At 44.6% G+C, this 25,175-nt stretch overlaps 1 protein-coding gene across 2 annotated transcripts in view; it reads left to right on the forward strand.

Moving 5' to 3' along the window:
* Positions 1–25,175, forward strand: part of ptcd2 (pentatricopeptide repeat domain 2) — a 49,749-nt gene that overhangs the window by 8,375 nt on the left and 16,199 nt on the right. For both annotated transcript variants that reach the window (XM_038805422.1, XM_038805423.1), the window contains 3 exons: positions 2,583–2,712; positions 6,807–6,924; positions 24,143–24,221. In XM_038805422.1, the coding sequence (XP_038661350.1) occupies positions 2,583–2,712; positions 6,807–6,924; positions 24,143–24,221 (327 nt within the window). The remainder of the gene's footprint in view (positions 1–2,582; positions 2,713–6,806; positions 6,925–24,142; positions 24,222–25,175) is intronic.

Consider the following 25,175-nt stretch of genomic DNA (forward strand, 5'->3'; position numbering starts at 1 on the left):
ATTGGGAAGATGCTCATTGCCTGTTTCCTTTTAATTTACTGCCTTTGACAGAGAAGATGGAAAGCAGTGGGACCAACGTTAGATGTTTGTGATCTGCTTAAATATTTGATGTGAGAACCTCAGGAGGGGCAGTTAAATATTAAAGTGGATGATCCATCGCGTTCTCCTCTGGAGACATTGGGAGTGGGATTCTCCGTTTTGCCGGCGCCCGGGGGTTTCCTGACGGTGTGGGGCGCCCCACAATGGGAAACCCCATTGACCGGCCGGCGTAACGGAGAATCCCGTTGGCGAGTCGGGGCAGAAATGTGGCATGGCGGGGCGGAGAATCCAGCCAACGTGATTCACTCTACGCGATATCAAGAAACGGCTGAAGGCATTGGATACTGCAAAGGCTATGGGCCCTGACAATATTCCAGCAACAGCACTGAAACCTGTGCTCCAGAACTTACTGCACCCCTAGCCAAGCTGTTCTAGTACAGCTACAACACTGGCATCTACCCGGCAATGTGGAACATTGCCCAGGTATGTCCTGTACACAAGGAACAGGACAAATCCAACCGAACCAATTACCGCCACATTAGTTGGCTCTCCATCATCAGCAAAGTGATGAAAAGAGTCATTAACAATGCTATCAAGAGGCATTTACTCAGTAATAACCCGCTCACGGATGCTCAGTTTGGTTCCGCAATGGTCACTCAGCTCCTGACCTCATTATAGCCTTGCTTCAAACATGGACAAAAGAGCTGAATGCCAGAGATGAGGTAAGAGTGACTGTCCTTGTCAATTTGACCGAGTAAAGCATCAAGGAGCAAAACAGGAGTCAATGGGAATCGGGGAAAAATTCTCTGCTGGTTAGAGTCATACTTGGCACAGAAGAAAATGATTATGGTGGTTGGAGGTCAATCATTTCAGTTCCAGGACATCAATGCTCGACCCAACCATCTTCAGCTGCTTCATCAATGGCCTCCCTTCCATCATAAAGACGGAAGTGGGGATGTTCTCAGAAGCACAATGTTCAGCATCATTCACGAGTCCTCAGATAATGAAGCAGTTGGTGTCCAAATGCAACAAGATCTGAACAATATTCAGACTTAGGCTGACAAGTGGCAAGTTACTATCATGCCACACAAGTGCCAGGCAATGACCATCATTGACAAGAGAGGATCTAACCATCATCCCTTGACATTCAATGGCATTACTATCGCTGAGTCCCCCACAATCAACATCCTGGGGGTTACCATTGATCAGAAACTGAACTGGACTAGCCATATTAATACTGTGGCTACCAGGGCAGGTCAAAGATTAGGAACCCTATGGCAGATAACTCACCTCCTGACACCCCCAAAGCCTACACCATCTACAGGGCACAAGTCAGGAATTTAATGGAAAACTTTCAACATGTCTGGATGAGTGAAGTTCCAACAACATTCAGCCAAAGCAGCCTGCTTGATTATCTCCCTTCCACAAACATTCAACCCCTCCACCAACAAAGAACAGTAGCAGCCATGTACAAGGTGCACTGCAGTAACTCGCCAAAGTTCCTTAGACTGCACCTTCCATACCCACCACCATCTAGAAGGACAAAAGCAGCAGATACCTGGGAACTTTACCACCTGGAGGTCCCCTCCAAGTCACTCCCACCCTGACTTGGAAATATATCGCCGTTCCTGCACTGTCACAGGGTCAAAACTCTGGAACTCCATCCATAACAGCACGTGGTGTACCTACACAGCAGGGACTGCAGTGGTTTAAGATGGCAACTCACCACCATCTTCTGAAGGGCAACTAGAGATGTGCAGTAAATGCTGGCCTAACCAATGATGTCCACATCCATTAAAAGAAGAGTTTTTTAAAATTTATACTTGGATGTGGGCATGGCTGGCCAGACTCATGCTCATCTTTTTTTCAACGATGAATCATTGCTCATCCCTAATTGCCCTTGAACGTGGTGAAGCACTTTCTCTAACTGCTGAAATTCATCTGGTGTACGTAAACTTACCATGCTGTTAGGAAGGGAGTTCCAGGATTTTGATCCAATGACAAGTGAAGGAACAGCGATATTTTGCACGCCCTCTTTAGCAATGGGGATTGACGCAATGTGATTTCTCGCTGGCTTAGCACAAGATTGGAAGGCCTGGCGGAACACTGGTGGGCAGCTTTTTTTCAAATTTTTGCAATCAAGGGGCAATTGTAGTGTGGTCAATCCACCTACCATGCGCACCTTTGGGTTGTGGGGGTGAGACCCACGCAAACATGGGAAGAATGTGCATATTCCACACAGAGAGTGATCGAACCCGGGTCCTCCTAGTGAGGCAACAGTGATAACCACTGTGCCACTTTGCCACCCGTGGACAGCTGTTATAATAAATATTCATGAGATGCAAATGAATTAAAATGACGTTCGCATCACCTGCCAACGGGATGACTGACCCGCGAGTTGGAGAATTGAAACATGATTTTACGCCGATGGGCCTTTTGACGCTACACGGGGCATCGGGTATGTGAGAATTTCGCCCATTAAATATTTTATTTTGCTGCCCATGCAAAAGTTTAAATATTTTTGATCATCGTTTATTCTACAGATCAATATTTCAACAACATTGAAGAAAAGTTAAAAAACAATGAGTTACTCCTCAAGAATGATTTAAAAACGTTGTTACATTTGTGCCAAACACCAGCAAATGTCGAAGTAGCAAAGAATATAATTTACAGGTATGTTACTTAAAAATTAACAATATTATATCCAACGAATATGAATTTCTATTCCTAATTAAGGTGAATAGTTTATATTCAATTCCATTTATAATTCCAAGCTTGTGAATGCCATTTTCCTGCTTCAATTCCCTAATACACTCATGTCTTTTAGCCAGTGTTCTGATAGCTTAAAACTACAATCTTCCTGCTGAAAACACTCAGCAGGTCTGGCAGCATCTGGGAAGAGCGTAACAGAGTGAAGTTTCAGATTGTTGACTGCTTCGAAGGCATTGACTTGACCTGTAATTAAAAACAGGAAGTGCTGGAAAAACTCAGCAGGTCTGTCAGCATCTGGAGAGAGAAACTCTCGACTCTCTGAAGAAGAAACGTTTATGCCAGCGTGCCACACTTTCGAACATTCCATTCCCTACTGGCTTGCAGGCTTAAATCCACCCCCTCTGCTCCCCCACCCACGTTTGCTAAATCTGCCAAGTACAAGATGTTCTTACCTGTACGGGTAGCACAAGTGGATAGCACTGTGGCTTCACAGCGCCAGGGTCCCAGGTTCGATTCCCTGCTAGGTCACTGTCTGTGCGGAGTCTGTACGTTCTCCCCCTGTGCATGGGTTTCCTCCGGGTGCTCTGGTTTCCTCCCACAGTCCAAAGACGGGCAGGTTAGGTGGATTGGCCATGATAAATTGCCCTTCGCGACCAAAAAGGTTAGGAGGGGTGATTGGGTTACGGGGATAGGGTTGAAGTGAGGGCTTGAGTGGGTTGGTGCAGACTCGATGGGCTGAATGGCCTCCTGCACTGTATGTTCTTTGTTCTACCTGATCCATGGGCCTATTTCTTCTTCTCCTGCAGTACCGGTAGCAGCCACAGGTGCACCTTTGGCACTGCCAGGACTGATGGATTGGCCAGGAGCTCTGGGGGGCAGGACTTCCTACCCACCGAGGGGCACAATTCCCACTTGGCCCTCGTTTAGCCACTCTGCATTGTGTGATGGCTACATGCAGGCAGTATGGAGCATGTCAGCTTCATGCCAACTTTGCTTCTCGCTCCCCCACCCTTGCCATTTTATTCAGACTGATGTTAATGCTAGCAATTATATGGAAGTAGTTACTATTGTCTGAGATTCTCTGTCTATTGTTTAGTGAGCACATGTGAAGTGGAATGATAGGATATTTCTTATGTTTAAATTTTCATACAGTCAACCACAACCGAGCAGTAACTTGGGTTCCAGTAACAACAATATTTTTTTCAAACGTTTTTATTTTTCAAATCAAGGGGCAATTTAGCGTGGCCACTCCACCTACCCTGCACATCTTTTGGATTGTTTGGGTGAGATCCACGCAGACTGGGGAGAATGGGCAAACTCCCCACGGACAGTGACATGGGGCCGGGTACGAACCCGGGTCCTCTGCGCCGTGATGCAGCAGTGCTAACCATTGTGCTGCCTTCAATAACGACAATTTAAGTAGATTTGAAATTCAGCTGGATGGCACAGTGGTGCGCGCTGCTGCCTCATAGCGCCAGGGACCCGGTTCGATTTCAGCCTTGGGTGACTGTGGAGTTTATACGTTCTCCCCCTGTCTGCGTGGGTTTCCTCCAGGTGCTCCGGTTTCCTCCCACAGTCCAAAGATGTGCAGGTTATGTGGATTGGCCATGCTAAATTTCCCTTAGTGTCCAAAGATTAAGTGGATAGAGCAGGAGAGTGGGCCTGAGTGGGGTGCTCTTTTGGAGGGTCAGTGCAGACTTGATGGGCTGAATGACCTCCTGCAATGCAAGGAAAACATTTATCATGTATTCCCTTGCATTGTTTGTCCTACCCAAGTGCATCACCTCACACTTATCCAGATTGAATTGGAAAAAATAATTTGGAATTAAAAGTTACAACCATGAAACCGTCGTCAATTGTTGTAAAAACCGATCGGGTTCACAAACGTTCTTTTTGGGAAGGAAATCTGTTGTCTTTACCCGGTCTGCCTACATGTGACTCCAGACCCACAGTAATGTGGTTGATTCTTAAATACCCTCAGGGAATGGCAATAAATGTTGGCCCAGCCAGCGACCCCACATCCCATGAACGAATAAAAGAAAATTGCCTACATGAGTGCAGCTACAACTCGAGAAGCTCGGCACCATCCAAGACAAAGTCTCCTGCTTGATTGGCACCCATCCACCAACTTCAACATTCACTCCTTCCATCACTGACGCATTGTGGCAGCAGTGTGTACCATCTACACAATGCACAGCAGCAACTCACCAAGGCACCTCTGACAGCATTTTCCTAACAACACGGTTGATGTTCCTATAACACATGATCTGCAGCTGTTCATGAAGGCAGCTCACCACCATCCTTTCAAGGGCAATTAGGGATGAGCTGTAAATTTTGGCCGAGCCAGCGATGCCCACATCTCGTGGACAAATATATAAAAAAAGACCTTCATGAACAACAAGGCAAGAAATAAGTCTTTTAACCAATAAAAATTAAGATCGACAAATAAACAAAGAATGGACTGAGTGAAACTGTGAATTAAACTGAAAGAATACATTGTCAAATCAGATACAAAAATAAGTGATCATAGAATCCCTACACTGCAGATGGAGCATATTTGGCTCTTCAGGTCTGCACTGACCCTCCGAAAGAGCACTCTACCCAGGCCCACTCCTCCGCCCTATCCCCGTTATCCTGCGCAATCCAACTACCTTTGGGCGGTGGGCAGAAACCAGAGCACCCGGAAGAAACCCACGCAGATACAGGGAGAACATGCAAACTCCACACAGTTAGTCACCGAAACCCGGAATCAAACCTGGGTTCCTGATGTTGTGAAGCAGTAGTGCTAACCACTGTGACACAGAGAGTAAGAGAAAGAAGATGTTTTTAAAAGTTAACTTGAAATGTTACATTTTAAACAATGCTTCTGAAAGCAATTCACAATTGGAAAGGTTGCAAGTCCACACTTATAACTGTTCACTTTGTGGGCACGAGTGAATGATTGGCATTCAATAACAATTGTAAAGTCGTGAAAGGCTACTGAAGCTGAAGATGAAGTAGCATAATTCGGCCAGAACCTATGGCAATTTTCATATCATGGGGAATCTTTTCTTTGCCACACAATGTTGCTACCTGGTTTGTACATTTAATGCATTGAGTGTTTCTGGTTGTTTGTGCACATGGCAATTTATTGTGCTTCGGGATCTTGTTTTTTCAATGTTTCTGAGATCTCAATTTTGATGTCTTTAAGCATGGGGCCTCACATTTCCACATAAATCCTATGTGACTCTCAGTGAATTAAGCATCACCAGCATGCACCCCTTCTTATTCCAAACATTTGGACACTTTGCCATTTATTAAATGCAAAAGATTACATTTTGTATCATGGAGTATGGGTTGAATTGAAGGGAGTTCAATTTATAACAAAATAAAGCTATAAATAAAAACTTGTTTCGTCACAAAATGGCCATAAAACTTGTCATAAATACCCACCTGATCATTAGTTGCCTTTTGTGATGAGGAAGAGTTAAATATTATTTAGAACAAACAAGTTCCTGAGCTATCTATTTATTCACTTCCTTCATTTTCTTGGGAGAGAGCAAACTAAAATATCTTCCCACATTATCCAAGGTTGTCAGTTAATGGTTTAAACCAGAGGTCATTGCCTTTGGTATCCAGACAGCCTTGTCATTGTGCTGATAGAAGAGCGGAGAGTATAAAATCGAACAATTGAATTTAACTTTGCATTTGGCACAGCAGTTGTCGTCAAGTAATTAGTAATTTAATTCCGACCATGGACACTGCTATCGTTTTGTATAATTTAGTGACACTGGGGAGGGGCTCGGTGGCGCAGTGGTTAACACTGCTGCCTACGGTGCTGAGGACCCGGGTTCGATCACGGCCTCGGGTCACTGTCCATGTGGAGCTTGCACATTCTCCCCATAACTGCGCGGGTGTCACCCCCCACAACCCAAAGATGTGCAGGTTAGGTGAATTGGCCACGCTAAATTGTCCCTTAATTGGAAAAAGAAAATTTGGGTACTCTAAATTTATGAAGAAACAAAATAATAATTTAGTGACGCTCGTGTGCAGTACTCTTCTTGTTTGTCCCACAGATACCATGCTGAGAACAGAAATATGGCATTTGGAGAATTCAAGTTCGGCCCTCTGTTTATGAGACTGTGTTATGAGCTGGGTTTAGAAGAAACTGCAGAAGAGGTGGTGAAAGACCAGGTAAATCGTTCTTGACTGAGATCAATAGATTTTTGTTTGAACTGGACATCATGGGAAATGGAGAGAAGGGAGGTAAATGGAGTTTGAGATACAGCTTCCATACAGACAAGAGACTTTCAGGCGTCTTCAGTGTGATTGTGAGAGCACAAGAGTAGATTTGCTGACACAATGCATTAATGCATATCGAAAGAAAAACTCTTTCTAAAAGATAATTAGAATGTATATATAATTTAATATAGTGTGTATGTAATATATATTATGTGAATATATAATATTTATTTGTTTGTACGTCTACTGTTACATTTATTTAGCAATCAAAGTCTAAAACTGACGTATTGCTCCACCGCATCTGAAAGATGCTAGAGGATTTGTAGAGGCATAGATTAGAGCTAAAATAATCTTAATCCATCTTCGCATTTGATATGTTCCAATTGTCATGATAATAGATTGAAAATGCCATCCTTGTTATCCTCAGTGCATTATCGAAATGGCCTGTAGAGTGGGATATGGTAACATAGTAATAATGTAACTGGACCCGTGCTGATCTAATCCAGGAACATGAGTTCAAATCCTAGCATGGCGGTTTGAGAATTTGCAGGTTTGAGAATTTGAATTCAATTTATAACAAAAAAAGGTCTAGAATTGAAAAACTGGTATCAGGAAAGTGACCATAAAACTTATTGAATTTACGAAGATACGAATTGGGAGCAGGAGTAGACCACTCGGCCCCTCCGCTGCTCAATAAATTCTGTTTGCAATCTCAACTCCACATTCCCGCCTACCTTGATCACCTTTCACCCCTTGTTGATCAATAATCTATCTAGCTCTGCCATCAAAATATTCAAAGACTCAGTTTCCACCGCCTTTTGAGGAAGGGGGTTCCAAAGACCCATGACCCTCTTGAGAAAATAATTTCCCCTAATCTCTGTCTTAACTGAGTGTTCCCATATTTTTAATCAATGAAGCAAATGGTTACTAGTGTCCTTCAGTGAAAGAAACCTGTTGTCCTCACTCAGTCTGGCCACTCAGTTATAGCAAACTGCTCAATGAATTTCACTTCAGAATGAAGGCACCACCTTCACAGGGCAACTAGAGGTGGAGAATAAATGATGGAGACTTGCCTGCGAAATCAACAGCCCCAATACACTAATGTTGTGAAACAGGCTTCTTGTGTGATACGCTTAACTCATCACAACAAACTATTGCCGAATGTTACCACTCATAGCAGACCTAGAATCTATTGTTTTATATCCTTTCCAGGCACAATGCACAACTGTACCGTTAGGTGCATTTTATACATCAACATTAATAATTTTATTTATGCAACACAGCAGTACCTCAAAGTAATTATTTCTGAATGAAACACTTTCAGACTTTTGAGAGAGCTGATATGCGACCGTCCAGATTTTTATTTTAAATTTTAGAGTACCCAATTCTTTTTTTTCCAATTAAGGGGCAATTTAGCGTGGCCAATTCACCTAGCCTGCACATCTTTGGGTTATGGGGGTGAAACCCACACAGACACGGGGAGAATGTGCAAACCCCACACGGACAGTGACCTGGGTCCTCAATGGTGTGAGGCAATAGTGCTAACCACTGTGTCGCCTTTCGTGACCGTACAGATGCAAGATGCTTTCTTTCTTACACAGTTAGCTTCTTTCCCGTTGCTTTTGACCAACTTACCCCAATTGAAGCAACATGTTCCTAAAACGATAATTCATTCTTTGCAAGTCTGGAGAGAATGAAGCTGTGGCGGGGAAAGGCTGCTTTTAAATACAGCAAGTGCTAGAATTTATAAAGTGTCTTGAATGTAGTATAACATCCCAAGGTGTTTTATATGGGTGTCTATACTGCCTGTTCCCAAAGTGTCGGTCTTGCATCGCTGATGGCAACCCTAATATAAATCTGCCAGATTCACTAGGGCTGACATCCAGGAAGTCCTGCTAAAAATCATTGCCTTCCTGTGTGCTAATCTTGCTGAATGTGGCAGGTTTGCCCTAGGCTTGCTGCCTGCTGCACAACACCCATCCTTCAGTAATCTGCAGTGAAAGTGTCCCACTGGTATTAATATGAACAAAGAACAAGGAAAAGTACAGCACAGGAACAGGCCCTTCGGCCTTCCAAGCCTGTGCCGACCATGCTGCTCATTTAAACTAAAATCTTCAACACTTCCTGGGTCTGTATCCCTCTATTCCCATCTTATTCATGTATTTGTCAAGATGCCCCGTAAATGTCACTATCGTCCCTGCTTCCACCACCTCCTCCGGCAGTGAGTTCCAGGCACCCACTACCCTCTGTGTAAAAAAACTTGCCTCGTACATCGCCTCTAAATTTTGCCCCTCGCACCGTAAACCTATGCCCCCCTAGTAATTGACCCCTCTACCCTGGGAAAAAGCCTCTGACTATCCACTCTGTCTATGCCCCTCATAATTTTGTGGACCTCCATCAGGCCGCCCCTCAACCTCCATCGTTCCAGTGAGAACAAACCGAGTTTATTCAACCGCTCCTCATAGCTAATGCCCTCCATACCAGGCAACATCCTGGTAAATCTCTTCTGCACCCTCTCTAAAGCCTTCTGGTAGTGTGGCGACCAGAATTGAACACTATACTGCAAGTGTGGCCTAACTAAGGTCCTATACAGCTGCAACATGACTTGCCAATTTTTATACTCAATGCCCCGGCCAATGAAGGCAAGCATGCCGTATGCCTTCTTGACTACCTTCTCCACCTGTGTTGCCCCTTTCAGTGACCTGTGAACCTGTACACCTAGATCTCTCTGACTTTCAATATTCTTGAGGGTTCTACCATTCACTGTATATTCCCTACCTGCATTAGACCTTCCAAAATGCATTACCTCACATTTGTCCGGATTAAACTCCATCTGCCATCTCTCTGCCCAAGTCTCCAAACTATCTAAATCCTGCTGTATTCTCTGACAGTCCTCATCGCTATCCGCAATTCTACCAACCTTTGTGTCGTCTGTAAACTTACTAATCAGACCAGTTACATTTTCCTCCAAATCATTTATATATACTATGAACAGCAAAGGTCCCAGCATTGATCCCTGCGGAACACCACTAGTCACAGCCCTCCAATTAGAAAAGCACCCTTCCATTGCTACTCTCTGCCTTCTATGACCTAGCCAGTTCTGTATCCATCTTGCCAGCTCACCCCTGATCCCGTATGACTTCACCTTTTCTACCAGTCTACCATGAGGGACCTTGTCAAAGGCCTTACTGAAGTCCATATAGACAACATCCACTGCTCTACCTGCATCAATCATCTTTGTGACCTCTTTGAAAAACTCTATCAAGTTAGTGAGACACGACCTTCCCTTCACAAAACCATGCTGCCTCTCGCTAATACGTCCATTTGCTTCCAAATGGGTGTAGATCCTGTCTCGAAGAATTCTCTCCAGTAATTTCCCTACCACTGATGTAAGGCTCACTGGCCTGTAGTTCCCTGGATTATCCTTGCCACCCTTCTTAAACAAAGGAACAGCATTGGCTATTCTCCCGTCCTCCGGGACAGCACCTGAAGGCAGTGAGGATCCAAAGATTACCGTCAAGGCCTCAGCAATTTCCTCTCTAGCCTCCTTCAGTATTCTGGGGTAGATCCCATCAGGCCCTGTGGACTTATAGAACATAGAACAGTACAGCACAGAACAGGCCCTTCGGCCCTCGCTGTTGTGCCGAGCCATGATCACCCTACTCAAACCCACGCTATACCCGTAACCCAACAACCCCCCCCTTAACCTTACTTTTAGGACACTACAGGCAATTTAGCATGGCCAATCCACCTAACCCGCACATCTTTGGACTGTGGGAGGAATATTTTTCAAGACGCTCAACACCTTGTCTTTTTGGATCTCAATGTGACCCAGGCTATCTACAGGCTATTCTCCAGACTCAACATCCACCAATTCCTTCTCTTTGGTGAATACTGATGCAAAGTATTCATTTAGTACCTCGCCCATTTCCTCTGGCTCCACACATAGATTCCCTTCCCTATCCTTCAGTGGGCCAACCCTCTTTCCCTGGCTACCCTCTTGCTTTTTATGTACGTGTAGAAAGCCTTGGGATTTTCCTTAACCCTATTTGCCAATGACTTTTCGTGGCCTCTTCTAGCCCTCCTGACCCCTTGCTTGAGTTACTTCCTACGTTCCTTATATTGCACACAGGCTTCGTCTGTTCCCAGCCTTCTAGCCCTGACAAATGCCTCCTTTTTCTTTTCGACGAGGCCAACAATATCTCTCGTTATCCAAGGTTCCCGAAATTTGCCGTATTTATCCTTCTTCCGCACAGGAACATGCCGGTCCTGAATTCCTTTCAACTGACATTTGAAAGCCCCCCACATGTCAGATGTTGATTTACCCTCAAACATCCGCCCCCAATCTAGGTTCTTCAGTTCCCGCCTAATATTGTCATAATTAACCTTCCCCCAATTTAGCACATTCACCCTCGGACCACTCTTATCCTTGTCCACCAGCACTTTAAAACTTACTGAATTGTGGTCACTGTTCCCGAAATGCTTCCCTACTGAAACTTCTACCACCTGGCCGGGCTCATTCCCCAATACCAGGTCCAGTACAGCCCCTTCCCTAGTTGGACTATCTACATATTGTTTTAAGAAGCCCTCCTGGATGCTCCTTACAAACTTTCCCCTGTCTAAACCCCTAGCACTAATTGAGTCCCAGTCAATATTGGGGAAGTTGAAGTCTCCCATCACAACAACCCTGTTGTTTTTAATCTTTTCCAAAATCTGTCTACCTATCTGCTCCTCTATCTCCTGCTGGCTGTTGGGTGGCCTGTAGTAAACCCCCAACATTATGACTGCACACTTCTTATTCCTAATCTCTACCCATATAGCCTTGCTGCCCTCTGAGGTGTCCTCCCGCAGTACAGCTGTGATATTCTCCCTAACCAGTAGCGCAACTCCGCCACCCCTTTTACATCCCCCTCTATCCCACCTGAAACATCTAAATCCTGGAACGTTTAGCTGCCAATCCTGTCCTTCCCTCAACCAGGTCTCTGTAATGGAAACAACATCATAGTTCCAAGTACTAATCCAAGCTCTAGGTTCATCTGCCTTCCATGTTATACTTCCTGCATTACACATCTGCACTTCAGGCCACCAGAACCGCTGTTTTCAGCAACATCTCCCTGTCTGCTCTTCCTCAGAGCCATACTGGCCCTATTCCCTAGTTCTCCCTCAATGCTTTCACCTTCTGACCTATTGCTCCGTGCCCCCCCCCCCCCCCCCCCCCCCCATACTAGTTTAAATCCTCCCATGTGACACTAGCAAATCTCGCGGCCAGGATATTTATGCCTCTCCAGTTTAGATGCAACCAGTCCTACTTATACAGGTCACACCTGCACCAAAAGAGTTCCCAGTGGTCCAGATAACAGAAACCCTCCCTCCTACACCAGCTGTTTAGCCACATGTTTAGCTGCTCTATCTCTGGCATGTCGCACAGGGAGTAATCCCGAGATTACAACCCTAGAGGTCCTGTCTTTTAACTTTCTGCCTAGCTCCTTGAACTCCTGCTGCAGGACCTCATGCCCCTTCCTGCCTATGTTGTTAGTACCAATATGTACAACAACCTCTGCCTGTTTGCCCTCCCCCTTCAGGATGCCCACTACCCGTTTGGAGACATCCTGGACCCTGGCACCAGGGAGGCAACATACCATCCTGGAGTCTCTTTCACGTCCACAGAAGCACCTATCTGTGCTCCTGACTATAGGGTCCCCTGTGACTATTGCTCTTCTGCGCTTTGACCCTCCCTGCTGAACATCAGAGCCAGCCGTGGTGCCACTGCTCTGGCTGCTGCTGTTTTCCCCTGATAGGCTATCCTCCCCAACAGTATCCAAAGGGGTATACCTGTTCGAGAGGTGGAAACCACAGGGGATTCCTGCACTGACTGCCTGCCCTTTCTGGTGGTCACCCATTTCTCTGCCTGCACCTTGGGTGTGACCACATTTATATAACTGCTATCTATGATGTTTTCCGCCACCTGCATGCTCCTAAGTGCATCCAACTGCTGCTCCAACCGAACCATGCGGTCTGTGAGGAGCTCCAGTTGGGTGCATTTTCTGCAGATGAAGCCATCCGGGACGCTGGAAGCCTCCCGGACCTGCCACATCTCACAGTCAGAGCACTGCACCCCTCTAATTGACATTGCGTCAATTAATTAGTAAATTAAACTTTAAAATGTATTTTTTTTAAAGTTACTGTTAACTATATGTTTCCTAGCACTAGATTTCTACTATAAAAGCAAAATGAAAGCAAGTTCAATATAGTCTACTTTACCATCAATTGACCTGTTCAAAACTATCAGCAATTTTGAAGTAACAGCTATTTTAATTGTAGCTCAAGCCTTTAACCCCAATTATTGTATTCAGTTCAAAATAACTCACACTTCTAAATTAATGTTAATTCACCTTTCGGCACACATTTACATGGGATATAAAGTTGTCCAGCCATCCCTTTAAATATTGTCCTTGAGATTGAACTGCTAACTGTTCATCGTGTATTAATGATCAGTATTGTAGGTTTTAATGTTTGTAATTTCTATGATTTCCTTGTGAATCAGCTTCCCCCTGCGCCTTTTTAAAATTTTCTTATTGTACTGATGTATACAGACCTTAGTAAAAAGAAACTGCTAACATTTGAAATAAAGGAATAAGCAGCAGGTAGATCAGTTTGTGAAATAATAATAATAATCTTTATTATTGTCACAAGTAGGCTTACATTAACAGTACAATGAAGTTACTGTGAAAATCCCCTAGTCGCCACACTCCAGCACCTGTTCGGGTACACAGAGGGAGAATAGAGAGTGTCCAATTCACCTAACAAGCACGTCTTTTGGGACTTGTGGGAGGAAACTGGAGCACCCGGAGTCATCCCACACAGACACGGAGAGAATGAGCAGACTCCGCACAGATAATTACTGAAGGAACTTATGATTGTGAAGTAGAGCTTCAATTTAAGGTTACCGGTTGTTCTTGAGCATTGCTGAAACTCAGTAGAAAATCAAGTTTAAAAACTTGTTAGGTGCAAATAAGAATTGTTTTATTTAGAGTTCATTGGTTACAACTTGAAAATCATTTAAAAGGTAGTTTGTAGACAATTTGATTTTCTTCAAAGAATCACCGGAATTATCTTCTGAGACAGTAGCCTGAACACAACTTTAAAAGTCAAAGTCTGAAGTCAAAGTATGAAAATGAAATATGAATACAGAACTCTTTTCTAATTCTCTTCCTTTACTTTATGGCTCTCTCTGTCTCTCGCTCTGGCTTTCTGTCTTTCTCTCCTTTCTTCTTCCTTTCTGCCTCTCCTTTCTTTCCTTTCTCTCCTGTCTTTCTTTCTTTCTGTCTAAAATGGTGGCCAAATCATCCATGGATATACTATTTCATATCTGTCTTAAGCGATCCGATCACACCCCAATATAATCCTAATTGGTTTGATTTAGACTCAAACACATTTGATTTGATAACAAGCCGTCCATCTTCACGACGTAACATTACTTCCAATTGTTGCATGTCTGCAACAATGGAGACCTTATGTTATCTCATCATACTATGCGAGGCATAATTCCGAAAATATAATTCAAACTGTCTTTTAATGTTGGAATCAAATATATATATTATATTTGATTTGATGTTTTAACTGTCCATTTATTAAAAACAAGGCAACACAGTCTAAAATGTTTCAGCTATTATAATCGTGGGATGTGATTTACTCTAATCTGAAATGGCGTGAGGATCTTATTCTTATTCCTCGTTGCCATGGATTCAACCCTTGTCCTTGGAAAAAATGTAATGTTTTTATCAGACTTCTGTGTTTTGCAAACTCATGACTGAGTTTGGAAATTGTATGTTTCTTTCATTTTAAAACTGGGAATTAATATTTATGCTTTAGCCAGCTTTTTACCTATATTAAGTGTATTTGAAATACCTGGCTTCTACAGTCGCCCCTTTGATAAATTGAAAGATCAAGTGAGATATATCAGAATAAGATAAAAGATATCATTAAAGCGATAGGATAGGTAAAGGACCCTGGAGCTGTGAAGCAACAGACATGTTGCATGTGACCTATGATCTGAGCATTCTCTTTGTAGATGCTGCTTGACAGGGCAGCATGGTGGTGCAGTGGTTAGCACTGCTGCCTCACGGGGCTGACGAACCGGGTTCAATCTTGACCTCGAGTCACTGTCCGTGTGGGGCTTGCAAATTCTCTTTGTGTTTGTATGGGTCTCACCCCACAACCCAAAGATGTGCAGGGTAGGTGAATTGGTCGCACTAAACTGCCCCTTATTTGGAAAAACAAATTGGGTACTCTAAATTTATATTAAAGAAAAGATGCTGTTTGACCTGCTGAGAGTCCCCAAATATTTTGTTTGAGTTGTATTACGTTAAGGGTTGGTTGTCGACAGTATCATTGCAAGTTAATTGATTACTGGGAGAAAATAGAGGTGCAGTAAGTGTATATTCTGATAACTTCCCAGTGGAAAATCAGTGAAACTGTAATCATTCCGGATTCCAAGCTGAAGGTACATACAGAACAATAAATGGTCATTTGATTCTCTATGGTTACTGCATCCATTGGATTGCAATTGAACTCCATGTTATCTGATTCCTAGCCTTCAAGCCTAAATCCATTTACATTCCTGTTTCTATCCCTTGCACCCTCCAACAACAGAATTATCTTGACTTTCTTACAGACTTCTCACTAGGTGGCAGTTTAATTCATAATTGAAGCACAGCCTCTCATCTTATTATTCCAGTTTAATTCCACTTCATTTTATTCGCACTATATACTCACACGCATTTTTAAAAACAATTCTAACATGATACTGTGTGTGTGGTCTTGCTAGGGTACTGCATTAGGAATAATAAAAGGCAGACTGAATTACCAGACAGTACATCAAATGAACGATTCTGATAATATTATTAAATGTGAAAGTAGTCCATTGGTATCAATTTCATTTTGTTTCTTTTAAATGTTCTTGCAACATACCGGCTCAGCAAGACAGGCAAATTGCACAGGTGAAGGTTTCTGAGAAAATAATACAAGGAATTTGAGTCAAGACAAAGGCTGATTGATACTGCAGCCTTGATAAATCTTCACAGACAGCAACTGGTCTGGTCCAGTGCGAGGGGAAGGCACTAAATGGTTCTGCACCTCCACAGAGATGAAATGATCCAATCCTTATCTCCGAAGTGACAGTAAAACATCTGTCTGCTCAGTTGGTCAGAAATGGGCCACAAACAAAGAATGTCATCTTTAGCTGAGCAATCTATTAGAAACAAGTTACATTTTGATGTGTAGTTCTGATGTTTTAAAAAGAAAGAAAATACATCAATTCTTTTGAAATAAAATTCAAAGGACACTATTATAGATCGGCAAGAAATAAATGCCTTTGTGACTCAGTGGATAAATTTAATTTATGGCAGTTTGGCACAAAGTCATACCGAGCTGAAAGGAAGTGATTGTGGTTGTGGTAGTCAATCATTTCAGTCGCAGGACATTGCTACAGGAGTTCCTCAGGGTGATGTCCTGAGCCCAGCCATCCACCCTTCCTTCACCAATGACCTTCCTTCCATTATCAGGTCAGAAGTGGGGATGTGCGTTTGCAGATAGGAACGAACATTCGGGCCCGTGTAACCGAGTCAGGAGCACAGAGTTGGAAAGTTTTTCCCGACTCTCCAAACCCATCTTGGGAGAAACTTCCAAAGTGGCCCAACTTTGTTCAAGGGGAGGGCGAATGCGTGCTGAAGTTGGAATCACTGCCTCCGGAAACATTGCAGGGTCATTGGACTTGTGGAAGCCGCCGAGTGCCAAGTCGGGCTGTTGAAAAGACCCACCTCAGTGTTATGGGATTTCATCCCTTTTATAATAAAAACAAAAAAACAGCCCTCCAGCCCTCACCCATCTCACCTCCATACCCCATCCATGCCAACTCGACCTAACCTCCAAGGCCCTTTTATTAATAATAATAATAATTTTATGGCTGCCATACCAATGTAATGCCAACTCATGCCAACAGATGATGCACCAACACATTGCCATGGCTCTTTATTGCTCCATTGCCAACTCATGTTAACCCATGACTCCCTAGTCATCCGCATGATCCTTTATAGAGTTTATGCTTCGTGCCAACCTAAGATTCCCCCAACATCTCCATGTCCCTTTGTAGCCCATATGCCAACCTAGTACCAATCCTTGCTAACCCATGCCCCCACCCACAGACTTTGGACCTATACCCTCCGTGCCAACACACCCAGTATCCATCGTGGCCAGATCTCAGGAGCCATGCTGAGATAAAATAAAATAAAGTTCTAAGTGTCTATTACAGACTTCATTATGTTAAAGAAACTTAGAAAAACAAACATGTCTATTTGTAGTCCAAAGATAGCTGATCCATTTAGAACCATGTACGTATATGTATGGGAGGAGGACAGTGGTGTGTTGGTTCGAGCTGGACTAGTAATCCAGAGACCGAGGGTAATGCTCTGGGACCTGGGTTTGAATCCGACCATGACGGATGGAGAAAGTTTAATTCACCTAAAGAAATCTGGAATTAAAAGTCTGATGATGACCATGAAACCTAGGGCAGCAGAGTGGCGCAGTGGATAGCCTCAGGGCGCCGAGGTCCCAAGTTCGATCCCGGCTCTGGGTCACTGTCCGTGTGGAGTTTGCACATTTTCCCCATGTTTGTGTGGGTTTCGCCACCACAACCCAAAGATGTGCAGGATAGGTGGATTGGCCACGCTAAATTGCCCCTTAATTGGATAAAATGAATTGGGCACTCTAAATTTAAAACAAAACCCATGAAACCATTGTTGATTGTCATAAAAATCCGTCTAGTTCATTCATGTCCTTTAGGGAATGAATTCTGTTGTCCTTACATGGTCTACATTCGATTCCAGATCCACAGCAATGTGGTTGACTCTTAATCGCAAGCACCAACTTGTTTTCAACTTTTTATTCATAATTTAAAGTGCAGGAAATTGAAATAACCTGACAGCTTGACAGTTCCAAAAGTTTATCCATTTATTTTTTGCACATATCTTAACAATCCAAATGGGTACCTGACCTCTCCAAAAGAGTATCTGATCTTTCCTCAAATTTATAAATCCCAGACATTGTGATTCAGAAACCTTGTTGATGACTTATTTGTGAAGGCAGCTGGCTACATGTTTAAATATGCTGCTTCTTCCATTAAATGCAGATATGTCCTGCCCCACCGTACCCTGGCAAAAATGGTGGTTGCCAGATATGGGAGCAGGACATCTAAATTCGGGGGTCCAGCGCTATTTTGGCTGAGGTGCAGAACCCTTCTATCTCTGTGAAAACACAGACCATTATGTTCAGCACCATTTATGGCAGCACAGTAGCATTGTGGATAGCACAATTGCTTCACAGCTCCAGGGTCCCAGGTTCGATTCCGGCTTTAGTCACTGTCTGTGCGGAGTCTACACATCCTCCCCGTGTGTGCGTGGGTTTACTCCGGGTGCTCCGGTTTCCTCCCACAGTCCAAAGATGTGCAGGGTTAGGTGGATTGGCCACGATAAATTGCCCTTAGTGTCCAAAATTGCCCTTAGCGTCGGGTGTGGTTACTGGGTTATGGGGATAGGGTGGAGGCGTTGACCTTGGGTAGGGTGCTCTTTCCAAGAGCCGGTGCAGACTCGATGGGTGGAATGGCCTCCTGCACTGTAAATTCTATGATTCACAACTCCGCAGATACTGAAATAGTCCGTGCCTACATGCAGCAAGACCTGGACTGAAAAATGAGAAGTAACATGTGTGCCACATAAGTGCCAGGCAATGGGACCTCCGGTGGCACTTGAGAGCAGGACGGCCTTATCGGAAAGAGCTCCTGCCGGTGGCCATGATTTGCGGTGCTTTTGGGGGTTTCCCTGACTTTTCGATCCCCCCCCCCCCCCCCCCCCCCCCCCAAAAACTATTGACGGCCTTTGGGACCGTCACGGGCAGCTAGCGGGACTGGTTGGAAAACCGGCGAAGAACCCCGCACGGGTGTCGGGCGGCGGGTGCCGAGGCGTCGGGCTCAGCATGCGCACGAAGGGCAGAGCAGCGGGGGCGGAGCCAAACGGGGGCTGAGGTGGCAGGCCCGAAGCCAGGGCGGGATGTAGAAGAGATGTCCCACGTCAGATGGCTCCCACCTAGAGTGTGCTAAGAAGGTTGAAGTCCAGTCCCAGGGAAAGTCTGGAGGGATGCAAAAAAGAAGAGAAAGAAGAGGTTTTAAAGAAGTTTGGTGAAAGTTTTGTTTTTCTCCCCCCACCCCCTTTGAAGAATTGACTGTTTTTCAAAGAAAAAAACGGATTGAAGAAGGACAGGACGGTGAAGGGGGGGAAAGTGGAAAGAAAAAAAAAGAAAGGAAGAACAAAACGCCTGTAAAGGATGCGAAAAGCAGTGTCTAAGAAGGGAGGAAACGCGGGCTCGCTGTTGAATGAGAAGACGAGCAAAAGTGCTGACAAGATGGCGGATACCAAACCGCAAGGTGGGGCTGCACTTACGGTGGAGAAGATGACCGAGGTGATGGCGGGAGAGGTGGAAAAACAGTTTGCGAGGCACTTGGAGGCCTTGAGGAAGGAGACGGCGGCCGCATTGAAACCAATGGTGGAGGAGGCAATCACCCCGGTGAGGGTAGCTGTGGCAAAGACATTGGCCGAGGTGAGAGAGCAGGGCGAGTAGATAAAGGAAGTGGAGGAGGTCGTGACACAACACAGCGACCAGCTCACCTCGATGAAGGACGAGCTGCGGAGGGTGGTGGAGGTCAACAGAGGACTCTGAGCAAAACTTGAGGACTTGGAGAACCGCTCGAGACGGCACACTTAGAGAATTGTGGTCTTGCCTGAAGGGACAGAGGGCCCAAGGCCAACAGAATACTTTGCTAAGAAGTTAGCGGAGCTGATGGGGGAGGGGGAGAACCCCTCCCAGTACGAGCTAGACCGAGCTCATTGGTCATTAAGGCTGAAGCCCAAAGTGAAGGAGCCGCCAAGAGCAGTAATTATCTGCTTCCATAAGTACTGCATGAAGGAGAAGGTATTAAGCTGGGCGAAGCAGAAGCGCGAGGTGCAGTGGGATGGTGCGGTAGTTAGGATCTACCAGGACTTGACAGTGGAGTTGGCAAAAAGACGAGCGGCGTTTGGACGAGTGAAGACGGCACTGTTCAAAAAGGGAGTGCGATTTGGTATGGTATACCCGGCGAAGCTGAGGGTAACGTATGAGGCCAAAGACTTTTATTTTGAGTCAGCGGAGGTGGCTGAGGCGTTCATGAGGGCACAAGGCTTGGGACAGATGTGAGGAGCAGAGCTGGAAGAGAGACTGTGGACTGTGATTGGGGAGCTGGAGAATGTATAAATGCAACAGCTTTCTTTTTACTGATGTGTATTGTAATTTACTTCGCTCTGCATTGTTACAGAGTTCAAATTATTGGTTGAGTTGATTGGCATTCTGTGTTGCGACGGTTATATCTTATTTTAGTGAATTGTATGGGTTGGATTGTTGTTTTTGTTTTTTCTTTCTCTGGGACTGGGTGAAGGGGACGATATATCTTGGCGGGGGGAGCCACCCGCGCTAGCTAACTAAAGTTGGCTAGTGAACGGAGGTGAGATGAGAGGAGGACTGCGGACATTGGAGCCTGGTTAGCAGGTTTCAATGGGCCTACGAGGCGAGCGAGGGGAGGGGGAAGGGATTGATGCCGGGAGATGTTTTTTTCAAGAGGAAATGGGGGGTTCTTGGGAGAGGGGGAAAGGGTTCGATGTTAATAATGGATAGGGGCGGGTCAGGCTTATGGGACAGGGCCTGGTGGTATGATGATGGTGGATAAGAAGGGTGGGGGGGGAAGGTGAGAGACCCCCAGTTAGGATAGTCACGAGGAACGTGAGAGGGTTAGGAGGTCCGGTCAAGGGTGCTTGCGCATCTTTAAAATTTGAAAGCCGATGTGGCAATGCTGCAGGAGACTCACTTGAGGGTGAAGGACCAGGTGAGACTTAAAAAGGGCTGGGTTAGTCAGGTATTTCACTCTGGATTTGACGGAAGGGCTCGAGGGGTAGTGGTAATGGTCGGCAAAAGGGTACGCTTCCAGATGGAGAAGGTGGTGGCAGATCAGGGGGACCTGTTGGAATTCTTGACTCTTGAGAAGATTAAGTTTGAACTGAGGGGAGGGATAGAGGGGTTCTACAATTCATGGGCATTATTCATCATGCACTTTCAAGAACTGGATAACATTGAACATTAGTTGGGGGGGGGGGGGCTGGGAGGTTGTGGGGAGGGGGGCCTGTGTGTATTAAGGGTGAAGATGGGTGATTCATGATTCCTCTTTGTCATTTGTTTGTGTGAACATGCGGGATAATGTTTGGGGGTTGGTGGGAGGATGGGATCGTTGTTATGGATATGGGGATTGTCATACTTGTTAATGATTATTATTTACCGTTGGTGGGTGTAAATTTGGGAGAAAATGTGAAAAAGGAAGAGAATAAAGTATATATTTTTTTTAAAGTGCCAAGCAATAACCGTCTCTAACAAGTAAGAATTTAATCATCTCCCCCATGGCATTCAACCATTGCTGAAATCTCACCATAGAGGATACCAATGTAAAGGTAAAGTCGCCATAGTCCCAGATGGCCATAAACTGCTTTCCCCTTTGAGGTGGAGAGCTGGCGGAGGTAGTTTAACCTAATGATCGCCACACCTCGAGCGAGGGGAAAGGTCTTCATGAATAACCTCAGCTGGTACGGGAATTGAACCTACAATGCGTTGTACTGCATCCCAAACCAGCTGCCTAGTCAACTGAGCTAAACCGGCCCCCAATAGAATCATAGAATTTATAGAGCAGAATGAGGCCATTTGGCCCATCGAGTCTGCACCTGCCCTTAGAAAGAGCACCCTACTTAAGCCCACGCCTCTACCCCATCCCAGTAACCCCACCTAACCTTTTGGACACTAATTGGCAATTCAGCATAGCCAATCCACGTAATCTGGACATCTTTGGACTGCACATCAATGACCAGCTACATAAATGCCATGGCTAGAAGACCACAGAGGCTGGGAATTCTGTGGGCAGTAACTCCTGACTCCCCAAAGCCTGTCCACTATTTACAAGGCACAAGTCAGGAGTATGATGAAATTGTTTATACTTGCCTGAATCAGTGCAGCTCCAACAACACTTGAGAAGCTTGGCACCATCCAGGACAAAGCAGCCTGCTTGATTGACACAGCATTTCATCGCCTGAAACATTCATTCCGTCCACCACCAACACGCAATGACAGCATTGTGTACCATCTACAATATGCATTGCAACAACTCACCAAGGCTCCTTCGCCAACACCTTCCAAACCTAGAAAAACATGGCAACAGATGTATGACGGCATGGTAGCACAGTGGTTAGCACTGTTACTTCACAGCACTAGGGACCCAGGTTCGAATCCCGGCTTGAGTCACTGTGCAGAGTCTGCACGTTCTCCCCGTGTCTGCATGGGTTTCCTCCGGGTGCTCCAGTTTCCTCCCACATGTCCCGAAAGACATGCTTGTTGGATGAATTGGACATTCTGAATTCTCCCTCAGTGAACCCGAACAGGCATCGTAATGTGGCAACTAGGGGATTTTCACAGATTATTATCACGGGACCACCACTTTTGCAAGTTCCCTAGTCACACAACATCCTGACTTGGAACTATATCGCTGTTCCTTCACTGCGATTCAGTCAAAATCTGGGAACTTCCTAACAGCATTGTGGGTGTACCTGCATAGATGGACTGCGGCGGATCAAGAAGGTGGTTGACCACAACCTTTTCCTGGGAAATTAGAGATGGGTAATAATGCTAGCCTAGCTACGATGCCCACATCACATAAATTAATTGAAGAAAAGTCAAACAGATCAGGGAGATCACTTTTCTGGCCATAAACAGATGAGTTTTGGAACATTACATTTAAAGTGGAATGTTTGCTTGAGTGGTAAGGAGTATGTTTGAATTTTTGACCAGAGGAATTTGCAGAAGTACTTAACTTTGTTTCCCCCTTTACAACACAGAACATTACCCATGATAGAGTTTGAATTGATTAATTTCTGCTTTATGTAATCCTATTTTTTTTTAAGAAATGTATTTACTAATTACTATTGGTACTAATTTCTGAATTCTAAATGAGTTACTAATTTCTGAAATAAATGGATAGACTCCTTGTGCGTTGGAATAATATGTTGCACCAAATGATATGTTGCACCAAATGCGAAGTGTGTAGACTCCGTATATTTTTATTGCAAGTTGAGCCTAATGTTACCATAGAGGATAGTTAACTGCCTTCATGACCACATGATGTTGTATTGCATTGGATACTGTACCCCTAGTTTCTTACTCATACTAGCCTGTTAAATCCATTGTGTGTATTTGCGTTCATGAACATATTCTGAATTTGAATATGATTCTAAATACAACTTGAAATGGAATTAGATTTTTTTTTAAATGCAATATTATCTTTAAAATACATTGGGTGGAATTTTTCCACGCCTCTCTGGTCGCCACATTACCAGAAGGATGTGGATGCTTTGGAGAGGGTGCAGAGGAGGTTCACCAGGATGTTGCCTGGTATGGAAGGTGCTAGCTATGAAGAAAGGTTGAGTAGATTAGGATTGTTTTCGTTGGAAAAAAGGAGGTTGAGGGGGGGCCTGATTGAGGTCTACAAAATTATGAGAGGTATGGACAGGGTGGATAGCAACAAGCTTTTCCCAAGAGTGGGGGTGTCAGTTACAAGGGGTCACAATTTCAAAGTGAGAGGGGGAAAGTTTAAGGGAGATGTGCGTGGAAAGTTTTTCACGCAGAGGGTGGTGGGTGCCTGGAACGCTTTACCAGCGGAGGTGGTAGAGACGGGCACGATAGCATCATTTAAGAAGCATCTAGACAGGTATATGAATGGGCGGGAACAGAGGGAAGTAGACCTTGGAAAATAGGAGACAGTTTTAGATAAAGGATCTGGATCGGCGCAGGCTGGGAGGGTCGAAGGGCCTCAGAGAATCGCACGCAATGTCTTCTGAGAAGTTTCCAAACTTTTTGGAAGAATATATTTATATCCTGCACCGTGCTGCTTCACCTAATTAGCTGCTTACTGATTACTGCACGATTCCTTGTACCCAGAATTCTGCCCATAATTCTATTCCTCTCGTGACCTATAAACTTCATTTCTTGTTGCCTACAGAATCTGAAAGGCTTCTTCTCTGACTCAACATCTTTCAACATCGTCATGGATATGCTATTTATGAAGGGAAGCTACGAGCGTAAGTGGACTTTAGCAAACCAGAATTCTTTACTATGTATGCTGTTCAAAAATTTTTGTAATCGAACGCAAATGATTATTTCTTCACTGGCCTCATTCCATCATAGTAGGGGAACTAGGAAAGTACAGGTCTGTTTTCAAATTATTGGGTGCTTGTGCTCGCAAGGGCTGCATGGTGGCACAGTGGTTAGCACTGCCTCACAGCTCCAGGGACGCAGGTTAAGCTCAGGCCTCGGGTGACTGTCTTTGTGGAGTTTGTACGTTCTCCTCTTGTCTGCGTGGGTTTCCTCTGGGTGCTGCAGTTTCCTCCCACAAAGCTGTGCAGCTTAGGTGGATTGGCCATGCATAATTGCCCCTTAGTGTCCAAAGGGTTAGGTGGGGTTATGGGGATAGGATGGAGACATGGTCTGAAGTAGGGTGCTCTTTCCAAGGGCCCGTGCAAATTCGATGGGCCGAATGGCCTCCTTCTGCAATATAAATTCTAAGATGCTATAAATTCCGAACTAGTGCCAGATCGTGGAATCAGCCTTGCATATCTACAATAATAATGATACAGCCACAAATCATTAAACTTATCAAGGGCATAGTGAAGCAATTTATTACTTCCAAAGCATCCAAATAATGAATCAATTATGAAATGTAAATTAAATTGGGAATTTCAGTGGATTATAAGAAACAGGAGGGGCATGTTAATGTTATTTGAATGATTGATTACTGGAGCATGAATTGCATAACTTTATCAAGTATGGTTTTGTGAACCTTCCTGTGGTATCAGCATCAACCCGAAACAGATCTAGACTTGAGTATCACTGGAAAAAGACTTGTGTTGAAGTTTTTCATCTTGCACTCATGAAGTCATTGCCTAGCATACCAGAAATACTGATACCAAATGTCCTGATTAGTGTAAGATGAAAAGCTTCGACATGTATCTTTTTTAGCGATACCCAGGTTCTTT

Source organism: Scyliorhinus canicula, chromosome 8 (genome assembly GCF_902713615.1).
Source record: "Scyliorhinus canicula chromosome 8, sScyCan1.1, whole genome shotgun sequence".
Lineage (NCBI taxonomy): Eukaryota > Metazoa > Chordata > Chondrichthyes > Carcharhiniformes > Scyliorhinidae > Scyliorhinus > Scyliorhinus canicula.